This window comes from Epinephelus lanceolatus, chromosome 17 (genome assembly GCF_041903045.1).
Source record: "Epinephelus lanceolatus isolate andai-2023 chromosome 17, ASM4190304v1, whole genome shotgun sequence".
NCBI lineage: Eukaryota > Metazoa > Chordata > Actinopteri > Perciformes > Serranidae > Epinephelus > Epinephelus lanceolatus.
This window is the reverse complement of record NC_135750.1, coordinates 17,891,544-17,915,451: the sequence shown is the minus strand read 5'-3', so window position 1 is coordinate 17,915,451 and position 23,908 is coordinate 17,891,544. Positions and strand designations below refer to the sequence as shown.

Below are 23,908 nucleotides of genomic sequence, written 5' to 3'. Positions count from 1 at the left end.
GAAGGATTTATCTGTGTTGTTGGTGAAAACCTTACACGGCTGCTCTGCTTTCTCTTTTTATTAGGAAAATCCCTTGGATCCATGTTCAGACTGAAGACAGTCATGAGAAGGAACCGGAGGTGATCAGTACAGTCGGACAGAACGACAAGATGTCCAAGGTCAAGCTCAGTGAATTTCCCTCTCAGAAAGAACTCATGGAAAAGGAGTTGGAGGCCAGGAGCAGAGGTACAGAAGCTACACAATACACTCATTAACACCATTAACAAAGATTATGTGTTGTACAAAATATAATGTACTTCAAAGGGGATCTATTATGCTTTCCATTGTTTTATTTTCTTCATATAAATAATGTTACAATGTGGGATGTTCATATTAAATTTGAGACCATTCTGAATACTGAATATGTTTTTTCTGCTTTGACTACAAGATGATGTCAGATCATGACAGATTTCTGTATGTGGTCATCAGCTCCAGGCACGCTGTTGCGAATGACTATAACAGAGTATAGCTGCACCTTCTGCTGTGAGAAATCATCAGTACAAGTCTCTAAACCATAATCCTCACAACTCAACATGATCTAGTAGGAATATGATTAGAAATCAGATCAGAAATTGACATCAACAACCAAGATGACATGTTTCCCTGATGTTAGCATGTGGCTACATGTAGCAGTGTACTTGCAGCTGGGGAATGACTTGTGTATGGCAACACCATCTCCTGTTAAAAATCACCAATAAAAGCTTCTTAACACAACCAGACATGCTCCAGCAGGGATGTGATCCCAACTTGGGGACAAAGTTTACATGTTTCCCTGATGTTAGCATGTAGCTATATGTAGCAGCGTAGGCTATGTAGTTCAGTGATGTTCATTATGTCTTCAGTTTCTGATAATCACTTTAGTTGTTCTTTTATCTCAAACATGTATTAAGGTGTTTCATACCTTTTTAGGCTTCTTGACATGTTTCGGCGGAAACTTCCACCTTCCTCAGAAGTGTCACTTGGTGGTGGTTGTGACGCGTCTTTATCAGCTGATCTGTCAGTCAGCTTATGTTAGGAGGAAGCGGGGCCCAGGGACGATGAACAAGGATGAGGGGGCATACATGCTCTCCCACACATGGAGCAGCGTCCTGGAGAGGCGGCGGATGGATAGTAGGAGGCGTGATCATCCTGTCAAAACTGACAGGATGATCGCGTACCCTGGGATAACCGCAGGATAAAGACACGTCACAACCACCACCAAGTGACACTTCTGAGTTTCCGCCGAAACATGTCAAGAAGCCTAAAAAGGTATGAAACACCTTAATACATGTTTGAGATAAAAGAACAACTAAAGTGATTATCAGAAACTGAAGACATAATGAACATCACTGAACTACATAGCCTACGCTGCTACATATAGCTACATGCTAACGTCAGGGAAACATGTAAACTTTCTCCCCAAGTTGGGATCACATCCCTGCTGGAGCATGTCTGGTTGTGTTAAGAAGCTTTTATTGGTGATTTTTAACAGGAGATGGTGTTGCCATACACAAGTCATTCCCCAGCTGCAAGTACACTGTTACATGTAGCCACATGCTAACATCAGGGAAACATGTCATCTTGGTTGTTGATGTCAATTTCTGATCTGATTTCTAATCATATTCCTACTAGATCATGTTGAGTTGTGAGGATTATGGTTTAGAGACTTGTACTGGTGATTTCTCACAGCAGAAGGTGCAGCTACACTCTGTTATAGGCAGAGACGCCATAAGTGCAGATGCATAAAAAAAATACTGACCAATCAGAGCAGACTGGGCTTTTTCAGGAAGGAGAACTACAATAGATAGGAGCTAAAACAGAGCATTTCAGACAGAGGGTTAATACAGGTGTTCAGCACAGACAGTATGAGAAAAATAAGTGTTTTCTGAACACATGTTAGTAGAAAACCATAATACCAGTATGAATCTAAAAATGCGCATAATAGGTCCTCTTTAAGTAGTGGTGGAAGTATTAATATTGTTTTACTCTAGAAAAAGGAGCAACATACCACAGTTTGCAAAAAATTCCATGTAAAATCTTAAGTAAAATATCTAAGTATTGTCAAGAAAATGTACTTAAAGTTAAACATAGTTGTTACACAGTCAAAATGGGCTCTGTTGTTACATTATTATTGAAAACTTTCCAATAATACACAAGTGGATGTATTTTAAGATGTGTAAAATCAGTCAGAAACCACAGTATATGACAGCTGAATAATACAGAATATTAATTATAGCTGTGTACTACTCAGACCCATTAATATAGGATTTAAATGATGGCTATCACTGTAAGAAACGAATGCTCATTAACATTCTATTGCCCTAAAACAAAATTAAGCATCTGTTTTGAATAAACTGTAACTGTATTTTGGTGTTGACACAAAATACAATGTCTCAGTCTTATTTAAAAGTATCTTTCTCTGTACATTGATGTGCAGCACACATCCAAGGTGCTGGGACGTCTTCATTGATGCAATGTGTCACATTTTTGCAAATTGCACGCCACAAGCACAACTGCAGCCCAGTAACAAGATATCACGGTGACAAGTTAACTTTGTGATTGCTATGGCTGACATCCACTGTGATGCCTTTCAGATGAGAACCATTCAGTCCCTGCAGACACTGTGGATTATTTGACAAAAGTAGCATTGCAGTGCTCCTGACAAAGACATGTGGGCTGCAGGCCGTTTTTCTGGTCGCTCAGCACTTTGGCTGTTCTTCATTTCTCAGCTGTTTCTACCTTTTCCAAGTCCTTGCTGATCTGAAACAAAGTAACTACTTCTTTGGTTGCTTTCGAAAGTGTTTATTTACAAAAGGGCAGAGCAGCGTGGGACCTTTTGATTTGGGCCTCGCTAGATTAAATTAATTTACAACCTGCTGTTTAAAGATTTCATTAATACTCTGACGCTTGGGTTAATTCTCATGCAGTCTTATTTTGGCTGGGGAAACAAGTACAAGGCTTCAGTCCATTTTTAAAGGATAACAAAAAGTCTTATCATCTGCTGCTGCAGGTCTCTGTCCAGTAATCATTCATCCATTTTAAATAATGCCTTCATTGATTTATCTACAGAGTTATCCCTCACTATTACAATGTGAACACTCCTGACATGTAGATTTAATTGTGTTTAAAATCTGCCAAGTATAAACAGAATAACCCCGTGAAATTTATTTCCTGGAGTACAGATTTTTCCATTGCCCGTAAGGTAGGTCTTGCTCCAGCCAGTGGAAAACATGCTCCCTACCAGAGGAAAAACATTAACCAGGTTTAATTTAATTAATGTCTGGGTTCAGTGATTTTATGTGTTCTCATCTTAGTCCAAATGGCTTTACAAGCTCTAAGAAGAAGGAGAATCTGCTAGTCATTGATAGTTTTCTCAGTGCAGCTGCGTAAAAGCAAAATACGTAAAGGCTGAAGCGAAGATTTGAACATTTAAAACAGGATTTGATTAAAATGAAAATTTAATGATGTAATGATTTATGTTAATACAAATTGGCTCTGAATGATTAAAATGACAGCTCGCTGTGTCTCATGTTTCATAATAAGCAGAAATTTGCAGTTCGGTTGAACTAAGAACTTAATAAGCTGTAAACGACATTCAGGACAAGGCAGGAGGATGTCAGAGCAGGCCTACCTTGCAATCAAGTCAACGTTGCCCAGTGTGAGAGACACAAAATTAATACTTTGAAAAAAAAAATTATATACAGAACTACAGTTCTCTGATTGGACCACCCTTGATGCTCCTGCACCGTGAGGGAGAAGTGAACTTCTTACTTGAATGCAGTGTGACTCAAGTTTTATTAAACCTCAATTGAATTACACTTAAAGGGGATGTATAAGGCTTTTTTTACTTATTTTCTGTCATATATATATATATATATATATATATAATTACAATTTTGGATGTTTATATTCAACATGCCTAAAGTTTCACATAATGAGTTAAACGTATGTAAAAGTAATATCACACTGTTTTCGATTTGTTTTCTACTTTTGCAACAACATGATATCAGATAGTGACAGATTTCTTTATATGGTCATCAGCTCACACACACCAAGTGTTTACATTACATACACTGCTACATGAAGCTACATGCTAACGACAGGGAAACATGTAATCTTGGTTGCTGATGTTAATTTATTCCTAATTATGCTGGAACATGTCCGATTGGGAAGATTTGGTTTAGAAGCTTTTATATGTGATTTCTGACCATTAAAGCATGTAAACATTGTCTAGTGCAGTGGTTCCCAACTGGTGGGTCACGGTCCAAAAGCGGGTCATGGGTCCATTCTGTACACACAACAAGAGACTCTGAAACATGTCAAGTTCGTAAAAAATACGATTTATTTTTTAAATACAGTGAATTTCTGGCACAGAGCTTTTATTTTGATGTGCCTGTTTCCTGCTGTAGAGTGAGTGACAAATGGACAGCTACCTAACAGAAACGGCAAACAAGCTCAACGACATGGCCAAATGCAAGAATGATGCTGAATGTATTAAACTATGTGGACCTTTCACTAATGACTAAGGAGAAGTCTTGACCCCGGGGTAGGACCAGTTGGGAACCATGGGTCTAGTAGAACCCAAAATATACAAGTATGAGTCTGAAAATGAGCATCATCAGTCCCCTTTAAAATTTTACATTAAAGTGATACCTTAGGAGTATAGAAGCTCCAATCTGTTCTCATTCACAGGTTATACAATACCGATGCTTTGTCACGCCCTTCTGTGTCTCAACGCAAAGGGCAACCTTAAGTGTATCTATGTGATGCACAGCTGAAACACATAAGACGTGGTTGTGTTTAGGCAACAAAAAAGATAATATTTTGGGTTAAAAGTTATAGTAAAGCAACATTGACTTTTGTTTTATACGGGACATAAAGTCCGGTCTCGTGGATGAAAGTCCAGTTTTGTTTGACCGCCTCCTTCTCTTCCTCCTGCCCTATGTGGATTTTCTCGTTCTTTATAGGACATCAGTTGTTGTCAGCACTTATTGCCAAGAATGGATTTACACTCAAGTTAACTGAAAGCCAAGAGTGTCTCGTAAAGACGCCAAAGGCTGCCTTTCGTGTCTATCACCTTCCAAGAGGTGTGACAAAGTGGCAATATTTGACACCTTGGGAATGAGAACAGGCTGAAAATTCTTAGCTAAGTGTGAAGAATAAAACACTTTCATGATGTGACTTCCTCCTACTTACAGTAAAGTGTAAGATTACACCCTTTAAGAGCAACTCTGAGGGATGGCATGATGAACTGCGTGTATTAACAGGCATTCAGACCTCCACTGTTAATTCTTTTTTTTTAAATCCTTACATTTTACTCAGTGATATTTTATTCAGAGCATTTGTAATTTACATTTTTATTTGTGTGAAATCCTTGAAGTGGCTATAATTTATATTATTACAATAACAATATATGAAATGACAATGTGAAAGATGACCCTACAGAAAATTATCACCCGAACCTGCAGCTCCTCTCAGCTTTATGGAGCTTTGAGTTTCAGCTCAGTTTTGATTTTACGCCCCACAACTTTATTATTTCACTCTTAGTCCTCTCATAGCCTCGTTTTTGTCTCATAAAACTCTAAAAATCCATTATGTGCTACAAGCACCAAACAGCAGAGAGACAAAGTTAGTGTTTAGCTGCTGATCATAGTGAAGCACTTAGCCAGAGATGGTGGAGACCAAAAAGAGAGCTAAAAGACAGTGAATAATGGACTTACATTCATCAGGTGGCCAGACAGTTGCACAAGATTAATAAATGTTTTGCGTTAATGTTGTGTACTCAACTTGTTTCCGCTGCCCCCTAGTGGCCAAAATTCCAGTTATCGTTAGTTCAAATTCAGACCTTTTGAGCTCTGTTAAATTAAAGAGCATCGTCAAGTTGTAATCATTTTGATTACTAGCTTTTAGTTTATGAGTAGGGGTAAAAGTGAAGTTTTACTTTTGTCTCTCTAGTCCAAAATTTTATTTTTAGTAATTTCAGGTGTCTTCCCTCCGCTCTGTGTGTGATACAGTAACTTTTGTTAAGGCTCATGAGATATTTAAGGCTCAGTTCTTCATTTTAAACTTTGTCTCATCTATTACTTTACAAATTGTGAATTTGCTACAGACTACATAGATTTTAATCTTAAAATAGGCTCCATGTAAAAGCAATTTAAATGGGATGAATCATATTTTCTTTAGCAAATGTGAACTGACTGCAGGATCTTTACCTTGATGAATTCACTACCAGGTTATTAGTTATGTGGGAGAACATGAAATTGGCTTCACGCAGTTTCATACAAATCACTGAATTTAAACTACTGACACAGTTGAGAGATAAAAGTGCCACCTCTGAATAAGCCAGTGTCTGCACAATCTGAACGACCCCACTTGTCACAGCGATCTTATCTTATCAGCCCTCCATCACCAGCTCAGCCCTGCTCAGAGAGGCCACGTTCCTTTGAGACAACAGGGGGCTTTTCAACCAATATGCATGGGTGATGAATTTATAATTAAGTGTAAAAGCTTGCACAAGCTATTTGATCTTCAAGTAAAAGGATTAGAGAGACAGGGCGAGATTGAACTTTAAGTTGTTTGGTTGATGTTAATGGCAGCTCTTCCTTCACCCCAAAAATCAATGTCATGTAGATAAAGCAGAAGTATCACAGACGCTGTGTTTGCATAGTCTCTTTCATTATCACAACCTCAAAACAAGCCACTTGTGATGTTCCTGTGATGTCAAAGCAGTTGACTGCTCCTGTATTTAGTCTATTTTCATTATTTGTTTGCATGTTTACAGGAGGAATTGGAAGAAATATGGAGAGAATTGTCACAAGGGAATTTCCAAACTGTACTAATGTCTGAGACTCTGTTATCGAGTAAGTACAGATTGTTGTGTTACAATTGTGCTGAAATTGTTTGCTTTGTTGGCATTGTTCTTTTTTTTTTAAAAAATTAATTTCACGCTGATAGCTGCTATTGTTCAAAGTCATGTTTTTAACCCACATGGATAGAATAAATATCTACTTTACAACACGTGATGAAGATCAATCCACCGAGCCAGACTCCAGGGCCTCTAGTTTGAGGGCGGTGAGTTGCTGAAATTGGCTGATAACGTTGCACAAACTGTCCAATTAGCATCAAGATTCCCTCGCTCTACATCGACACCACTGATGCTAACATGAGCATTTTATGAATATTCAGCTGCCATTGTGTACTTTTGATGAATGCTTTACTGCCTGTGGACAAATCACCGTTTTTCTTAATTAGGACAGGCCAGGAAAAACAGACTGCTGCTGAAATTATATACCTCAAAAGCTATTTTAAAAACACTTAAATAAGAAAGGTACCATTAACTTAATGAACCAGTACAAGAAAAAGGATGTATAGGCTTTACTGTATGCATAAAAGTTTGATAAAGGTATGTTAAATTCTGCATTGAATGACAGAACATGATCATGACTTACTAAAAAGGACATTTAGGCCCTAAAGGCCCAGACACACCACAGTGACATCAAAGAACTACTGGTGATGAAGGCTGACTGCTGCGTTGCCTCACATTGCCTGTGTCTCGGCCAAAACGTTGCATTTTACACACCGTTAAGTCTACAGCCAACGGCCAACTAGCAAGTACGCTTATTACACAGCTACGTACTAAAGAAATCAATAATCTGGCACAAAATATTAATTTAAAAATGATTCTATAGCGTCTTTGACAATGATGTCATACATCAGTGTGCTTGCCTGATGGAGAGCAGGCAACTGGGGCAAAAGCTACCAACACAGCTGTTCCAAATCAGGAAGAGTTTCTTTTGAATCCCAACTAACGTCAGATGTAAATGTGTACACTACAGCATTGTATTAAAAATGCCTTGAGTTGGTTTTGTCCTGTATTTTTTTTTGTTTGATCTTCATTTAACCAGATAAGTCAGTAGAGATCCTATTCCCATTAACAACAGTGAAAGGAGGCAAGTCAATTACGATGTGCTGTGACAACTACCCCATTTTTTTTAAAGCCACAACCCAGATTTTTAATCAGCATTTCTCCAGACCTTTTGGGAATGGCTGACCGTGTAGGTACAAAATAGTAGCTAGTAGTGTTACACCCCACCCTTGGGCAGCTCTATGGGGTGAACAAAACTCCATCACTGACCCAAATCACCACATAAGACACCTTTAAAACAAATGAACAAGCAAACAAGCCAAAAAAGTCCCATGCTGAGAGGCAGCAGGACCAGCAGTTCCCACGTCCAGAAGTCTCTCTCCTCTGCTGCTGGCACAGGGGCTCTTAAGCACCTCCTCCCTGCCAGGTGTACTGCATCTCATTAAGTAATGCAGCACACCTGGGCAGATCTACAGAGGAGGGAAAATGGACAGCAGCCCAGAACACACACACAGCTGTAACAAGTGGCCTGACACTAGTTGTGCATCCATGTACACAATTCTTAAGCACATTTACTCACCCAGGCAAAAATAAAATGGCTGTCGCTCAATACTACTTTGGTTATTTTTATTCTTTTTTCCCCCCCTAAATCTGTTATTTGAAATTTTACAAATAGAGCAGATAACAGGCAAAATAATATTTGGTCTATCAGTAGTGACTCAACAAAAAAGTAGGTAAGTAAAGTAAGAACAATACAAAACCAAGACAGGACTAAGACAAGACAAATACTACAAACCAAATCAGTACCCAGAACAAGACAAAGGACAAAACAACATAGTGATAAAATCTGAATATAAAAATATGTGGAAATACGTGTATGATGATAAAATTAACACTAAATACTAAAAGATAATATAATGGTTGTTGGTCGGGATAACTGCCTGTATCATCACAATTTATTGTCTGTAAAATAGATGATCATTCATTCAGGAATATCTGGAACAGGGAGCCCCTCATTATGCACCTGATTCTTTCCAGTTTAACACAATTAAGGACTTCCCTTATCCACACAAAAACGTAACAGTCCACTGGACTCTTGTACACTTATATCTGGCTAAATCATATTGTAGGAGGTCTGGGGGACAAAGTAATTTGTACTGACAGTAGCGTTCCACCAGGCAAACCGGGCAAGATGTGGGAATTATCGGCTTTTATCACTTTGTATGATAACATCTAACATGAGTTTAAATTTTCTGCTGAAACCTGCTGCCTGCAGTTTCACCCAACCCTTTTCTGTTGTCATTATCCTTTATTTCTAAATCCTGCAGTATAAGGATTCGCACATTATAATAGTAACGTGATTGCAAACAAGCTGTTTCTTCCACTACGTGTCTGAACCTGTGTAGACCTGTTATTAACGTGTTTCAGTAATCCTAACACATCGCTGTTCACACCTGTGTCTATCATGCATCTCCAGATGACTACTTGTGCTTGGATTTCCTTACCACCCACATCACTTACACTAGAAGGTCAAAGGGCCACACGCACAGTTATTACTTCTACACCCTCGCTAGCTGCTCACTAGTCATGTTAGCTATTGTGTCAGTACAGCTGGAGAGATTGCTACCAGCAGAATTCAACATCTCCCTCCATAGCTTAAAACGATGGACGGTCATGCAACACTTCATCCAAGTTGTAATGAATTGGGCAAGTTTTGGTGCTGTCACCAAAACAACCACCATAACTTGCATTGTTGACAATGCAGTCCTTATAGGGGACACATCAGGATGCATTAGTACTTACACTACAAAATATACCTAGTCAGATGTGTACCAGATCACCTCGGCAAGTGGTTTGAGTGATTGGATCATAATGCTTTGGTGGTTAATTAGCGAGTTGTGATTGCATTACCCAAGACATGTTAATACCAGGTGTAAACAGGCTTTATGATCATAACTGTGTCCATAGCACCTGCTATTCAGAAACAACATACCGTATAATACTAAAATAAATTTGATTAATCACAATCAAGTGCACAACAAAGCAGTGTAATTAAACAATACAGGTCTTCATATGATAAACAAATTTAATGTAATACAAATGCATCTCTCTGACACACAGACTAAACCAGCAGGCTTTAAAATGTGTCAGGTGTAACCCTTTTATCTTGTTTTTAGGATTTTGTCTCTTCATCTATATCAAGAACAACTCAAACAACAACAGAGAGTTTTCTGTTTAAGGCAGAACACGTCTTGCTCAGCCTCCGTTCCACAGACGTATAATTAATAGGTCGTTACGTTAAATAAACCACTTTAACACTCTGGAGAAACACGAACATTTACCGCCCTATAACTAGAGGTCTTTGAGTTGTAAATATACACTAATGAATATTTATATAGAAATGTGGAAATCTGACTGTCGTGACTGCTTCTAAGACAGAAATGTGTAGTTGGTTTTGCTCTGTAAGATAACATGGTGCTTTCAATGACTGTTTCTCAGATGAACAAAAATGTGATGTATGGACGTAAAGGTCTGGCCTTAGGAGAGGAAACACTGTAAACTTGTACATAGAGGAAGATGGAATGTAAATCTATACAGTAGACTCATCCTACTTTATTGTAAAGTCAACTCACTGAACAGGCAGTAGTATGTTTCTATGACATTCAATCTCACAACAAGCTGTATGTCCACTTTTTTATTTGATTTTTACAGTAGCATGCCCTAATTATGTGATAAAAGATATGATACTACATTAGGGTGGGCAAGTACTGTATATATATAAATATATATATCATGGTTGGTTTTACACATTAAACAAATTATTGAACACCTTGTCTAATAGTCTAGTTGTGCAATTGCCAAAAGTTGTGCATGATCTATGATATTGTTCATTTTTGTCTATGATATATAAATCGTCTTGTTTTGAATCATGTTTCTTACTGTGAACAAATTGCCATTTTAAAATTGTTCAAAATAAATGTATTTTTATATGGAACTATGTTTTTCTATCATGCATGCACCCGCAATATGTGCTGAAATGGATTGTAACATAGTTTACACTGTTTTGTAGGGCTGGCTATCGATACTTAGCACCGACACCAAGTATACCAAGTAGTATTGAAACATCTCCCGTCAAAAGATGTCTGCATTTGATCCTTTTTGCGTCAGGGGTCTGATCCTGGAATGTCTCAACTCCCCGCCGAATCAGGAAACTTTCTGTTGCTGCTGTCGCCGGAGCCACTCAGTTCATTGACTGCCCAGTGTTAGTTAGCATGTGCTAACACCGAGCCATTAAACTGTCACAACAAACTCACACCAACATTTAAACGGCTCCACTCTGCCATTAAACCTGTAGTAATCTTTTAAGTAACGTTAACCGTGTAATGGCGGGCAGACTCTCACCAACTGTCCCCTGGCATAAGGTCCCCCAGAAAGAGTGCCAGGCTTTAAAGTAAATTTTCACTGTTACCAAACAGTACAATTACAATTTTGGGTCCGTCACATAATGCCCTGTGGCCCAAAAATATGTTTTCCCCTGACTTACATGGCGAAAGAGAAGTCTGTAAATCAGTGGATCCAATTTTATAGTGTCACAGCCTTAGCAAATAACTCATTTCACTATCAGGGTTTAATCTATTTGGTCTGATTACATTTGGAAAGTCTAGAGGAGCTGCACAATTGAATTATTATATCCCCATTCAAGTTAACAGAGCGCTAACCCAGAAGTAGCTAGCTTGGCCGAATGAATTCTCTAATGTGCCTGCTCTATGGGCCACACCTTGAAACGCCCAGTCATCTGAGTAATTTTATACTCAGCAGTTTAACAATTTTAGCTTCATGTGCCACTGAGCATTTTACATAGGAACGAATGGGGCCCTGCTGCCAATGCTGTATCCAGGTCTCTTTATACATCCATGCCTGGCGTGGAACTCACACTCCTGCAGCAGCAAGTTCAGTGTATTGAGATACCACCAAAACATTTGAAAGTATGGCTCCACTACACGACACTCTTTACATATAAAATAAGGCACTCTCTTGGTATTGGTATCACTTGAAGGATTCTAGTTTTGGTACTGGTATCATAGTGTTTTTAAATGATACCCAGCCCTACTCTTGTGTCCTGGCGAATAGATGCTAAGATAGACTTTTTAGGTGTCAGTGAGTAAGAAATGCTCATGTTGTCATGACTTAAACCTGAAAACAAAGGAGGTTCATGAAGCGTTGCTTTTACAACATCGCCCCAGTATTATCTTAAACTCGGGTGCCTTGTAGCAGCCAGTGTATCGGTCTCAGCACTACTCTTTTAATGATCCCTCAGAGGCTCTGAAGTCGGCTTTAATGGGCAGAAGTGTGATAACACCCATGTGAAGATTCCCATTTGACACTTTGACTGAGCTTCATTTTACCTCTATCACTCCATCACTCAAGTTGCCAGTTACAGATGGTTTCTATTTAATGGGAACAATTACTGAGGCTGTGGTTGCATGATGAGAAACAGACGATTTTGTAAAGAAGAACCACTGGCGTTATATTGCTCATTCTCTGTCCTGATTTAGGGAGAAAAAAAACCTTTCACATTAAAATAGAAAAGAGGCAGAAAGGTTGGAGAACAAAACTGTGTGGCTGATTGGCTAAAATGATTCTCCACACACAAAGCTACAGCAACAAGGCCCTTCTTCCTCTGTTTTGCATTTTGTTTGCCACCTCAACAGCTCCATATCGCACACCAATCTTCATCACTCCAACAGCCATCAACGCCCCGAGAGTCTTATTCTCGCTCCTGCTCTCAGTCTGAATTAACACCAAGGCCTTTCTCTAACTGCCCTGGGATGTTCGGCGGTGCACAATCAAATTGAACGGTGACAATCACTAATGGATGATTCGCTGCAGCCAGACACTGTAATGTAGCACTCAATGAAAGGCAACATGCTCATCAATTTCACACTGTGGCTAACACAATATTGCTGTGGGTTATTGTTGTGGGACATTTTTCATTCAAGGTGCTACCCAGTCTGGGAAAATCTTCCTTGATTGTGTGCGCGCGTGTGTCGATTTCCTGGAGAGGGGATAATTAATTTGTTGCACAGTGGGAGAGCCAAGGAACTAGCCCATTAGAATCACTCCAGGCTACTTGGTGCTTTTCATTGTCCTCCCGCTCGGCCACATTGTATCATGCAAATGGATGCACTGAAACTTTGAGCCGGCTAAGCAACACTTGTTAAAGACAGAGATGAAGTGAAAAAATTCTACAAAAGTGAGTGTCAGTCGATCAGAACTACCAATTTCAGGCACAGTTTTGGCCTTCAGTCTGTCGATCGACAAAATCAAAGGTCAAACACAACTAAATGCTGCAGCCAACTTACATAGATTTTAACAGATCGAAGACAGCAGGAATAAGCTGTTTATGCTTCTGGGAAATGAGTTTAACAACCAGCCACGCTGCATGAATGCTGTGTTTCTGCTTTATTCCGCAACCATGGTTACTTCTGCAAGATCAAATGAAAAACACAGTAACAACCCACTGTATAATCAAGTCACTTGTAATGAATGAAGTCCTCTAGCCTTTGAGAAACGGAAAGTTCACATTTCTAACTTTTTTTTTTTTTCTAATTAAGACATAATATAAATATCTTGGAAAAAATAAACATCATGCAATTATGTCCACAATCGTATTCACAGGTTGATTATTGGGAACTGACAAAAACTTTTAATAAATTAAAAACAAGCACGAAATAAAAGTCCTCTGATGCTCGGTGTGGAGAGACAGCGTTCACCTGACGACGGGTACGAGTTTATTTATGCTTCAGGCTCAATCGCAGGATTGGAGGGAAGAAGTATGGAGAAGCCTCTAGTCAATTTGTCTTACTGACATATGATGCTGACAACACTTAAAAAGAAAAGTTTGATGAAGAAGAACTTCAGTACTTATCCCAAAGAGACAGCAGCTGACCAAAGCTCTGTGCGTAGGCTGAGCCTTGTTGACAGGAGATACGTCTTCTCTATCTCTTGTGTCCCTCGCAGCGAAGGAGATGAACAAATCCGCAGCCTTTTGTCCGCTGAGTCCTTGGGGGCAAACCGAGAACAGACTGCAGGCTCCACTGCGTTACTGTAAACTGAGGAAAAGCCATGTGGAGATGCTGGTATCATTGTGCCAGATAAACAGTCCGGAATAAACAAATAAAAAGATGAAAAAATAAGAACGCGTTTCCATTCGAACCTGGTGTCTTTTCAGTGTTGTCGTACTTCCTGTAAGAAGGCACCACAACCTTCACAGTGAGATCAGTTCAAAGAAAAGCAACAAAAACATGAGAGATGTCTTGTCTTTGTTGTAACAAAGAGCACAAGTCTTAACTTGATGGTGGTAAATCTCAAACACAAATAGCTCATAAATCTTAAACTAATAATGAAATAAAATACAGATAGTAGCACTTTTTACTGCATTACAGCAAGTGTTTGCTTCTGAAACTGTAGCGTCTTTGTTAACACAGGAATTATTCAGAAAATTTACATTTAGTTCTCCTTATAGAAACCAGAATGTACAAGAAATGCTCTGGGCAACAAATAAGTACGAAGCACAAGTTTAAAAGTCATTGCATTGTTTAACAGTCAAAATGACTGTTAAACAATCAAATATAAGATTGCTGCTGCAATAATAATCCATATGCATGATTTAGATTAGAAGATTTGTGTATAATCTGTTTTTAAGTAGGTTTAACATTTATCGTGTTAGCGTTCATTCCAGTGTCACTAAAATGGCTAATTTGCGTCTCCTAAACGAGGGACTGCTCAGTTTCTCATCTACTGTATGCACCTATCTAGTCCATCCACTTTAATCTCCTGTTCTTATTTTTGTTATGACATATATAACATTTTGAGCGGCAGAGAGACAGGCTTGATGGAATACACAGATCTGGGACTAGGAGCCCTCCTTCATCTCCTGGATATTGCAAGCTTTCATTTGATGAGAATCTGGCGATAAGATTTACTGATTGTACAGAGCTTAATGAATCTGCTTCCCTCACTGTCTTACTCAGATAAGCTATTTCCACATAGTTAAACAAAGTAAACTTCACAAACACAAGCCCAAAGAAGCCCAAATAGGAGCATATTTTGAGATATTATTATACATCACTTCTGTCCCGCTGTTTTGATACTTTCGCATTTGAGCAGGCGCAGCTGTAACCAGCTGAGACAAATAACTTTTACTCCTTCCATTATGGATGTACATTATTTACATAAAAAGATCAATGTCCTTGCAAAAATACAAGTATTTTCAGTCAAAAAGTGTCCCTTTTTCAAGAAGCGAGTATAAATCTGTACAGTCTCCTCAGAGGGATTAGGCAGCACAGTGTGAACTGGTCCATCCATGCATGGGTAGCAAAACACTCGAGACCATTCATTGTGACCGTGGTTTCATCGCTTGCTGGAAGTAACTGCCAAAGAAGATGTATTGCTTTCGAGTTGGTCATAGACTCTCAACATTAAAACACATGGGGCGCTTCATCAGAGAGCTTGATGTCTGTGTGAGATGGCAGGTAGCCTGACAAGGGAGAAGAAAGGGAAGAGACAGAGGAGGAATTTTATGTAGCCATTTGCATACGGGTGTATTTTTGCAGGCAAACACATTTATCTTGGATGGGTCGATTGTTTAGCTGCGGGTAGAGGTAAATCAGCTGGAACCTCATAGATATTTCTTGATGAAAATGCTTTCACCACACCGCTACTTTCCTGATGCACTAATTATTTTATTGGGTCAAATAATTCACCTAGACATTCTCATCACTTTAGCTCGCACTTGATTGTGCTTCACTTACCTGTGAATACTAATACCGCGCGGTGACAAACTCAGGTTGGCAAATACATAAATATACCCCACATAATAACAACTGTATCTTGGCAACTCCTGTATAATAATATAGGCGGAGGGAGAATAGCAACAGCACTTAACAATAAGTGAATCTAGTATCTCTTTCCTGTCAGTGAGCTTTAATGTGTGACCACCGATCCTCTTTATTGATATACTGGCACAACTTTGGCGACAACTTTCTTTGCTGTCCTGAAGAGGAAGTTCACACAATTTACAAAAACATATCTTCACTTAACCCTTGTGATATGCAAGTATATTTAAAACAACATTTTGGTTTTACGCATTGAGGTTGTGAGATATCTTACTCTGTGATTTTAACCACAACTTAAACATAAAGACGGTGAATTAAATGGCTGTAGTGCTTATCAAAGAATTACATTTTAAAAATTCAACAGCAACAAGCCTTTTCAGACACACATTAGCCTTCTGTTCGATCAGACTGCCCCACACCAAGCCCCTAAACAAGGACATGTAGTTTGATAATGAGCAATTAAGAGCAGGGCAATCACAGAACTCTAAGTGGTGTATGAGAGCGATGCTGCCGTATGCAATCTGGTAGAATAACACTGAACAAGTTGATGGCACATTGCTAAGTAGTTTGTTTTTATTTCTATGTCATGCCAAACACTTGGCCCGTATCACATGCAAAACATTTTTGCATCAGACACAAATCGAAAAGATCAGTCAAATCATTACGAGTACTTCTTTGAACTCTAAAATATCATGTTTGTGTGTAAAACTGCAGCCAAGTTGTTCACAGAATAGCAGAGGATAAAAGAAATGCTACAAGTGTAAAGTTTATCCTGATCAAAGGCTTTCTCTCCCTGCTTTCCTGAGCCTAAGTGTTTTGTACGTGTACAGCCAACTCAGTCTGCCGTGCTAATTAACAAGGATAATGATTACATTTCTGCAAATTCAGAGTGGAAAGTTCAATTAACAGGACGAAAAAAGCATCCTTGTTATTTCCATGTGTACAATAATGTTTTTAATTAAAGTGATGGTGTGACCGTAGCTTTACTATTCATAGGCATTGCTGTGAATAGTTTTTATAGAAATGACTTTAAAACTTAAGTTAAGAACTAGTTGGATATGTCAGAACCTGGGAAAATGCAACCACTATTGCCAGATGGGACATGTAGGAACTATTTTCTTTTTACCAAACTACACCTGCCAAACCGTATCACCATGCAGCAGGAAACGTGTATGTGCTGTTAGCTCACCTAGCACCACTGAGCGAGCTAACCTTACAGCTTAACAGAGGATGCTAAGCCTGGGCAGTATGTATTTCTTTTTAATACCTTCCTGCCTTTCCTGACATTTCACTGCGGTATATGATGGAATTTGTGTTTAAAAAAAAAAAAAGAAGTAAAAGCTGAGCTACTGGTGATAGAAGTCATAGTAGCGTGTACGTCATATTGTCGAGCCTACAATGCTGGTTCTATATGCTTTAATACTGTAAATAGATAGGGAATAAATGCCCTTCTTTCTGGAGGACCTGATGACAGTTATCGTGGCAGATCCAAAAATGGAGATCTGGAGATGATACAATGAATAAAAAACATGTGGCTAATTAACTGGTTTTGGCGTTAGAAGAAGTCATCTCAAGATAAAGTTATAGGTGGCAATACTCCCGAACAGGGGCAAAGGCATTTTTCTTTTTTACTAGTCCTGTAACGTTATCCCTACCACTCACAGTCACCATCTTTCTTCGCTCAGTTGCTTTTTCTAATAGTAGAGACTGACCTCTTGTGGCGCTTGATGTGCACTGCAATACATGGCCTTAAAACAGCATCTCTGTATCAGTTTAATGGAAAGAGAAGTATGTGTATTTTTGACGGTATTGAAAGTTATACCTTTGGGATTTCTAAATACCCTCATATACTGTAATACTTTGGTAACCTACAAACCTAAAGGATGCCATTTATGTTTACATCTTGTGCTGTCACGAGGCCCTTGTCCATGAGTAGATGCACGCTTCCTTCTGTGAGGTGATGCAGTTGGCAGGTGTAGTTCGGTGGAGAGAAAATAGTGCCTACATGACACTATTAAAGTTTGTGGATTATCTTGAGCAACTGGGTCATAATTTCTGGAACGAGACATTGCTGTTGAGTTATTCAAATATTAATATATTTTTGGCGCTTTGAGCACCTCAAGTCGAGCACCATCTAGTTCCATTATACTGGAGAGAAGGCAGACATCTCTATGGTCAGCAACTCACACCAAAACAATCTGGACTGATAAACGGCATGACAGGTAAGGGGAAAAATATGTATTTTTTGATTTTGAGGTGAACTGTCCCTTTAACTAATTAAACATTTTGTAAGCTGCCTCTTTTATTGAATTAAAAACAATGCAGGTGGTGATTACCTGCTTTCTTTCACAGATGTAATAATACCTCAGACTTACTCACACATTTACTTTGTCAAGTTATAGACCCTCATTGTCCAACATACGAATGTGAAAATAACTGTGAATAAACTCTGTCTATTCTTGAGGACTGACTGCAGCTGAGAGGGAGACACATAATACCTTTGCCTTTTGAGTCCAACTGTACATCCACATGATCCAGTGAGGTCAGCTTGTCCCCCTCAGGGTTTGGGACGGCTATGGAGGTCACAGTCGGGATGACCTCTTGTTCTTTGTCAGGCTGCTCCGCTGTGTATGTGTTGATACCCGGGATCTTCCTGCAGGTCATACAGAGGGGGAGCAAGGGGAAAAAAAAAAAAAAAAAGACTTTAAAGAAAGGCATGCTAATGGAAACCTGCCATCAGGTCTGTTTCACTAATGCTTTCACTAAGCATAATGTGTCACACACTATTTTTAACTGTTAAGGATGGGAGAGGATTGCTTGAAAGCTGGAAACTAGGGCATTTTGCATTCCACTGGGCATTGCTCTCTCACTTTCATATTGTTCACCTCCGTTTTCAATCAATTTTTCATCCCCTCAGATGCACCCCCAATTCCGCTTAAAACTAACATCTTGCATTTCTAATTTCAGAGTCTCCCCTTGTGATTTTGTGCCGCAGCTGGTGCTGTGACATTTGAAGCAGCTTTAGAAACTAAAAGTTGATTTCTTAATGTAGTAATTAAGATCTTAAAAGTTAAAGTTAAGTACGGTTTTACTTTCTAATGAGTAAAAAACCCAGAAACTACAGTGGAACTAACCCAGTCCCCCCGTGATTGGCATGGGATTACTTGCAGCAGAGGATGCTATTTACTGTACGTCCCTCACTGTATAATATATGTTGTCTCAGGACTTATCTCCTCAACCTTTCCTGCCATTCTGCAGAGTATGCCTCACCTTGGATGGCTGTGTTTAGCATTTCCGAAAGGTCAACCCTCACATTGTCAGATAGATGAATATTGATAACTGCAGGACTCTGACACCCATTCAGCACTCTGGGAGAATTGATTAAACTGTCATTCCCTGTAATATTCTGCAGATTGAGACAGAGGGGAATTGTCTTATTCCTCGAGCTATTATTGTGTCGCGGGTGTCCATAACTCAGAGATATATGGAGTCTGAATACTTCTGGAAAGTTTTAGGAGTTCAGCGGTGAGGTGCTCGCTTGTAGATAATGAGGCCGACTCTGAACAGGGTCGTTATGCAAACACATACACACATGCACAAACAAAACAATAACATCTATCTTATCGTAGATATCTGCGATGATGTGAGTCTGGAAATCTGAGGATTAATCTTTGCACATTATTTCACACAGTTTTTCTGCACCTTGTTTGTGGTTACAATATATTAGACCCAGTACTGTACCTTTTAAATTTATATATAACAAAGACAGCCAAGCCCATCAGTACGACTGACACGAGCATGATGACTGCGGTGCCACTGTGGCCGCTATCAGTGTTGTCCACGAGAGGAGCTTTGAAGGAGAAAGAATGAAAGAGATATTGAGTGCACATGCAGGCCAAATGAGGATAAATGCACATTTTTTCTTTATCCCATATGAATATAAATTATGTAACAATGACGAGTCACAACTGCTGTGTTGTTGTACTTACATTATACCAGAATCATGAGAGAGAGCTAATGTCCAATCAACGCTTTATCTACCTTCATAGCATAATGACATCATCTGTGTTTAAATTGGTTCCCTATGAGCCTTGCTTTCACTGTGCTCCTGGGTAAATGAAGGCTCAATTTGCAGTAAAAAGGAAGTGCTTCAACCACTGCACAACCCAAACAGGAAGAGGATTAGCTATCCCCAGTTACCAAAGTGTATCAGTTACCCCTTTTCCACCAAATTAGCTGTGGTTTCACCCGGTTCTGTTCAGGATTCTTGGAGCCTTGGTGCTATCTAGTGGACCAGCCGATGCTTCCACCAGTTTTGCATGACACCACTGTAATCAAGGATGTTTCATTAGCGGAGGGCGTGTCACAATGCTTAAAGGAAGGGAACCATAGTAGCAAAATTGTTGAATACATTGATGACCTTACCCAATAAACAAACATGGACTAACTTTTGTGTGGCCACACGTGTTGTTTTTTTATGACTATCACTTGACTTCTTGATCCTGTCTTTCCAACCTGTCGTGTCGTCATGGTTTGCACTTCAGGTAAAGGCAAACCTGACATTTGTTTGGTTTCAGCTGAGAACCAACCTGCTGGATTCTGAACCAATTTAATTTTGGTTGAAATGCTCTGAACAGTTCAACATTAGTTGCGGGAGCCAGAACAGAACCAATTCCATGTTGGTTGAAAGGGGTAAGTTCTTCATAGTTACTATACCCAGCAATGGAGGTGGCAAATGTTGGACAACTGAATTAACTGTGGAAACTACAACCGGAAAAAGAAAAAGATCCCCATTGCTAAGCTCTGAGAAAACGGAAAGCAATCTGATTGTCTTTGCGACAGTGGGGCCACCAATAATACCTTTTGCAAACACTAGAGAGGAAGAGTTGAAAAGTTGTCTGTTTCCACTTTAAGTTTACTTTATCCATGATAATCCACTCTATTAATACTGCTCTCTACATATATAAAAAACAAACAATACACCAATGACCCAGTCAGTAGTTTGTAGTCCTCGTTTGTACCCATGTGGACTTTCTAGTCATCTTCACCTCCAAGCTGGAAGACTTGCACAAAATCTGGCCCCAGAGACAACCACCTGAAATACACCTCTCTCCCAAAAATGGACTGGACTACCATTTGTTGAGGTAAGCGTGCGGCAGAGGCGGGCGGACTCACCTGGAGACATCCGCGTGGCGTACACGTTCACCTGCACCCCCGGCTTGAGTGTGAACTGGATGAGGTCTTGGTTCAAAGCACTTAGCAGAACCTGAGAAAGCTATGAGGAGGAGTGACGGAGCAGGGAAGACTCAGTTAGCAGCGGCTGCACAGCAATATTCCACGGTCATCAATATTTCAACCGCAGTCATTTCATCTAACAGCCTGAATTATGAATCAGAATTTTTGCTTCCTTCTAAAGAGGAGCAAACGTTGATATGACACACGGAAAACCAAACCTGCTGCAGTGAAACGCAGCAGGCTCTTAATGGCGATGGAAACCCTGTCAGGTAAAAGGGCGGCCTGCTTATGGTGTAGCAGTGACATTTAAAAAAAAAAAAAAAAGAAAATCTTTTGCAATTTCTAGCACAACAGGGAATTTCTCACCAGGCTTTTTTTGCTACACCTGTTTTCAAGGAAGCATGAGATACCGCTTTGAAAGTTCAGTGAGGCAAAGCTATTGGAAATCAAAGTATGTTTTAATATCGTAAAATTGCCATTTTAATTTTTCTCCCTGAAGTGCCTCAAGTTCCCCCTGCTTTTCACACCTAGATGAAGCAGTCATTTAACAGGAGACCAAAATGCCTTCCCAGAGCCCATTTGAGTCCTTAGCCATGCCTCACTAATTCCATCTCGCTCTTTCTAAAATCTTTCCACTGGTTAAAATTAGACTGCTCTACACAGTATGAATAATTACTTTTTGTTCTAGTGGCATATCAGGGTCAGTAAATCTATTACACATTTTAATAAGCTGCTCCACACATACACCCGCCACATGCATGTGTGTATGTGTCGGCACACGCTCACTTAAAGCATCCACATTGCGAGTCATTCACTGGAGATGAGAGTGGTGAACTGAAGATTTATTACCCTATTGTCTGTGAGGTTCTGCCAGGTAATCAGACAGGCTTTAGATAAATACATCTCTTTAATTCCCAATCCAGGCCGCCTGCCCCAGTTTGTCTCCTTTCTCGGAGCTGCCAATTATATGATGCATCAATGTAATTAAATACCTATTAACTTAGTTCAAGACTGACTGTGAGCCAGCAAAATTATGTTTACTTGTGATACATCGAGGTCCTCACCGTGATGACGAATAAATGAGTTTGAGCTTAGCTGGTGCTTTGAAAACAACACTGTTGTTGTTGTTTTGTTTACACATTTAATAGCTTTCTATAACATGATAAGAGATGAGTTTTGAGGAATCTTATTTTGCCGTAAGAAAATAATAACAAGCGTGAAGCGTGAGGGTTGAAATGATAATGTTGCGCTTGTTATTATAAATATAAAGGTTTAGGAAAGTTTCTAAACTTCTAAAAGATGGCTGTGAGTTTACAACATGTACTGAGATGCTTTGTATTTTCCTCAGTGGTCTGATGGATGCTGTTTCAGTGCTGTTACATGGGAAGACATTGCCCTCTAGTGTCGACGTGATGCATTACTCTTCAGGAGGGATTAAAACACAAAGTGCATGTGAGGGAACATTAAATCATTTAGGAATAAAGACACAAAATCACATTTTTAAAACATGAGTCTGTGCCATACAATGAGCACAGTCACATTTTTTGTTTAAAGGCAAAGGAAACAAACAATTGAAGTTTGTGTTGCATGATTAAACCGTCATAAACCCACAAATACAGTTACACTGAGAATAATTCTTTGGTTGATTGAGTCCGCAGGGGTTTCCTCTTGAGCTAAATGTCTTACAGAGCTACATGAGATGAGATGTGTCCTATGTGCTGGCGTGCTAATAACAGCAGAGCTATAGAAAACATATTCTTCTTGTTCTCTGTGTGTGTTTTCACTTAATGAACCGCACCAGAGTTTCTTGCATCTTTTACCCCAATTACCACAAAAAAATGTACACTCTTCATTACTGCTGACCTTTTCCAAGGAATAACAAAGCGTTTTCCCTACCTACCATGCAGCCGGTGGTGTCCAATCATCTCACCGTGGTATGAAAATACATTTGCAGAGACTTTAAACTTGGCTGACTTCGGTAATCCATCACAATGAGCATCATGTCTGCATTTATTTATGTCAAACTTAACCTTATAGCTGCGCGGTGACGGAGTACAGACTTTCAAAATCGAGCTGCACTTAAAACCGTGTTACCATGCAACAATAGTGTAACTTTGACAAAATAAATGTGGACAAGATGCTCATTGTGATGTATTGCCTCATGGAAAAACAAGTTTTAAAACTCCACAAGTTGATTTTCATACTGGACTAAAATTTATAAATGCCAATGGCTACCTGGAGGGTAGGAAAACAATTCACTTTATAAAAGAAGTGGAGCATAAGCTAAGCAATGATTTCTTTTAGCCTCTTGTATAAGAGATTATGCACCTCTAGCAAATAAAGGAAAAGAGTAGAGATAAGAGCAGGGGTAGCTGTGCAAATCTAAGTATCTGGACACTATATTTTGATTCCAGTGCACACAGTGTTGTGGCACTCAAGATCGGTCTCGGCCTTGAAAGTCTCAGTTTCGTCTCGAGCTCGACTGCATTATGACTCAGTCTTGTCTCTGTCTCAGACGAAGAGGACTCGGGATTTTATTTCAAGACTGGTCAAGACAACAACTGCAGGGATATCACTTAACTATCTGAGCAAATACGGAGTGTTGAATCAAGATGGTAAAGTTGATTTCAGCCTCTCAGTGTTTGTATTTGTTTGCGCATGGAAAACAAAGGAAAATTCCCACACAAAAAATTCACCTCTGCAATGTCTTGATTAGTTTATCAAGATTTCTCATGGTACAGTTATACATACACAGGGATATAGAGTATATGGCAATAAAAGAGGTAAATGAAGAGAAATCATTTGATTTCTGTGGATGTTTTTATGGAAATGTGTACATATTTTATCATAAGTGTGCCATGCTGTGTGGGACTCGCACAGGTCTGGTCTGAGT

At 39.4% G+C, this 23,908-nt stretch overlaps 2 protein-coding genes across 2 annotated transcripts in view; one reads left to right on the top strand and one right to left on the bottom strand.

Annotated features, from left to right (window-relative positions):
* Positions 1-10,874, top strand: part of LOC117248498 (VPS10 domain-containing receptor SorCS3) — a 62,010-nt gene extending 51,136 nt beyond the window's left edge. The window contains exons 26-27 of the mRNA XM_033613639.2: positions 65-225; positions 6,800-10,874. Coding sequence (XP_033469530.2) covers positions 65-225; positions 6,800-6,864 — 226 coding nt within the window. The 3' untranslated portion in view covers positions 6,865-10,874. The remainder of the gene's footprint in view (positions 1-64; positions 226-6,799) is intronic.
* Positions 10,875-13,326: 2,452 nt separating this feature from the next.
* LOC117248704 (VPS10 domain-containing receptor SorCS1-like) overlaps positions 13,327-23,908 on the bottom strand; it is a 70,826-nt gene continuing 60,244 nt past the window's right edge. The window contains exons 24-27 of the mRNA XM_033613924.2: positions 20,956-21,055; positions 19,522-19,630; positions 18,279-18,433; positions 13,327-15,422 (exon numbers count right to left, since the gene is read on the bottom strand). Coding sequence (XP_033469815.2) covers positions 15,364-15,422; positions 18,279-18,433; positions 19,522-19,630; positions 20,956-21,055 — 423 coding nt within the window. The 3' untranslated portion in view covers positions 13,327-15,363. The remainder of the gene's footprint in view (positions 15,423-18,278; positions 18,434-19,521; positions 19,631-20,955; positions 21,056-23,908) is intronic.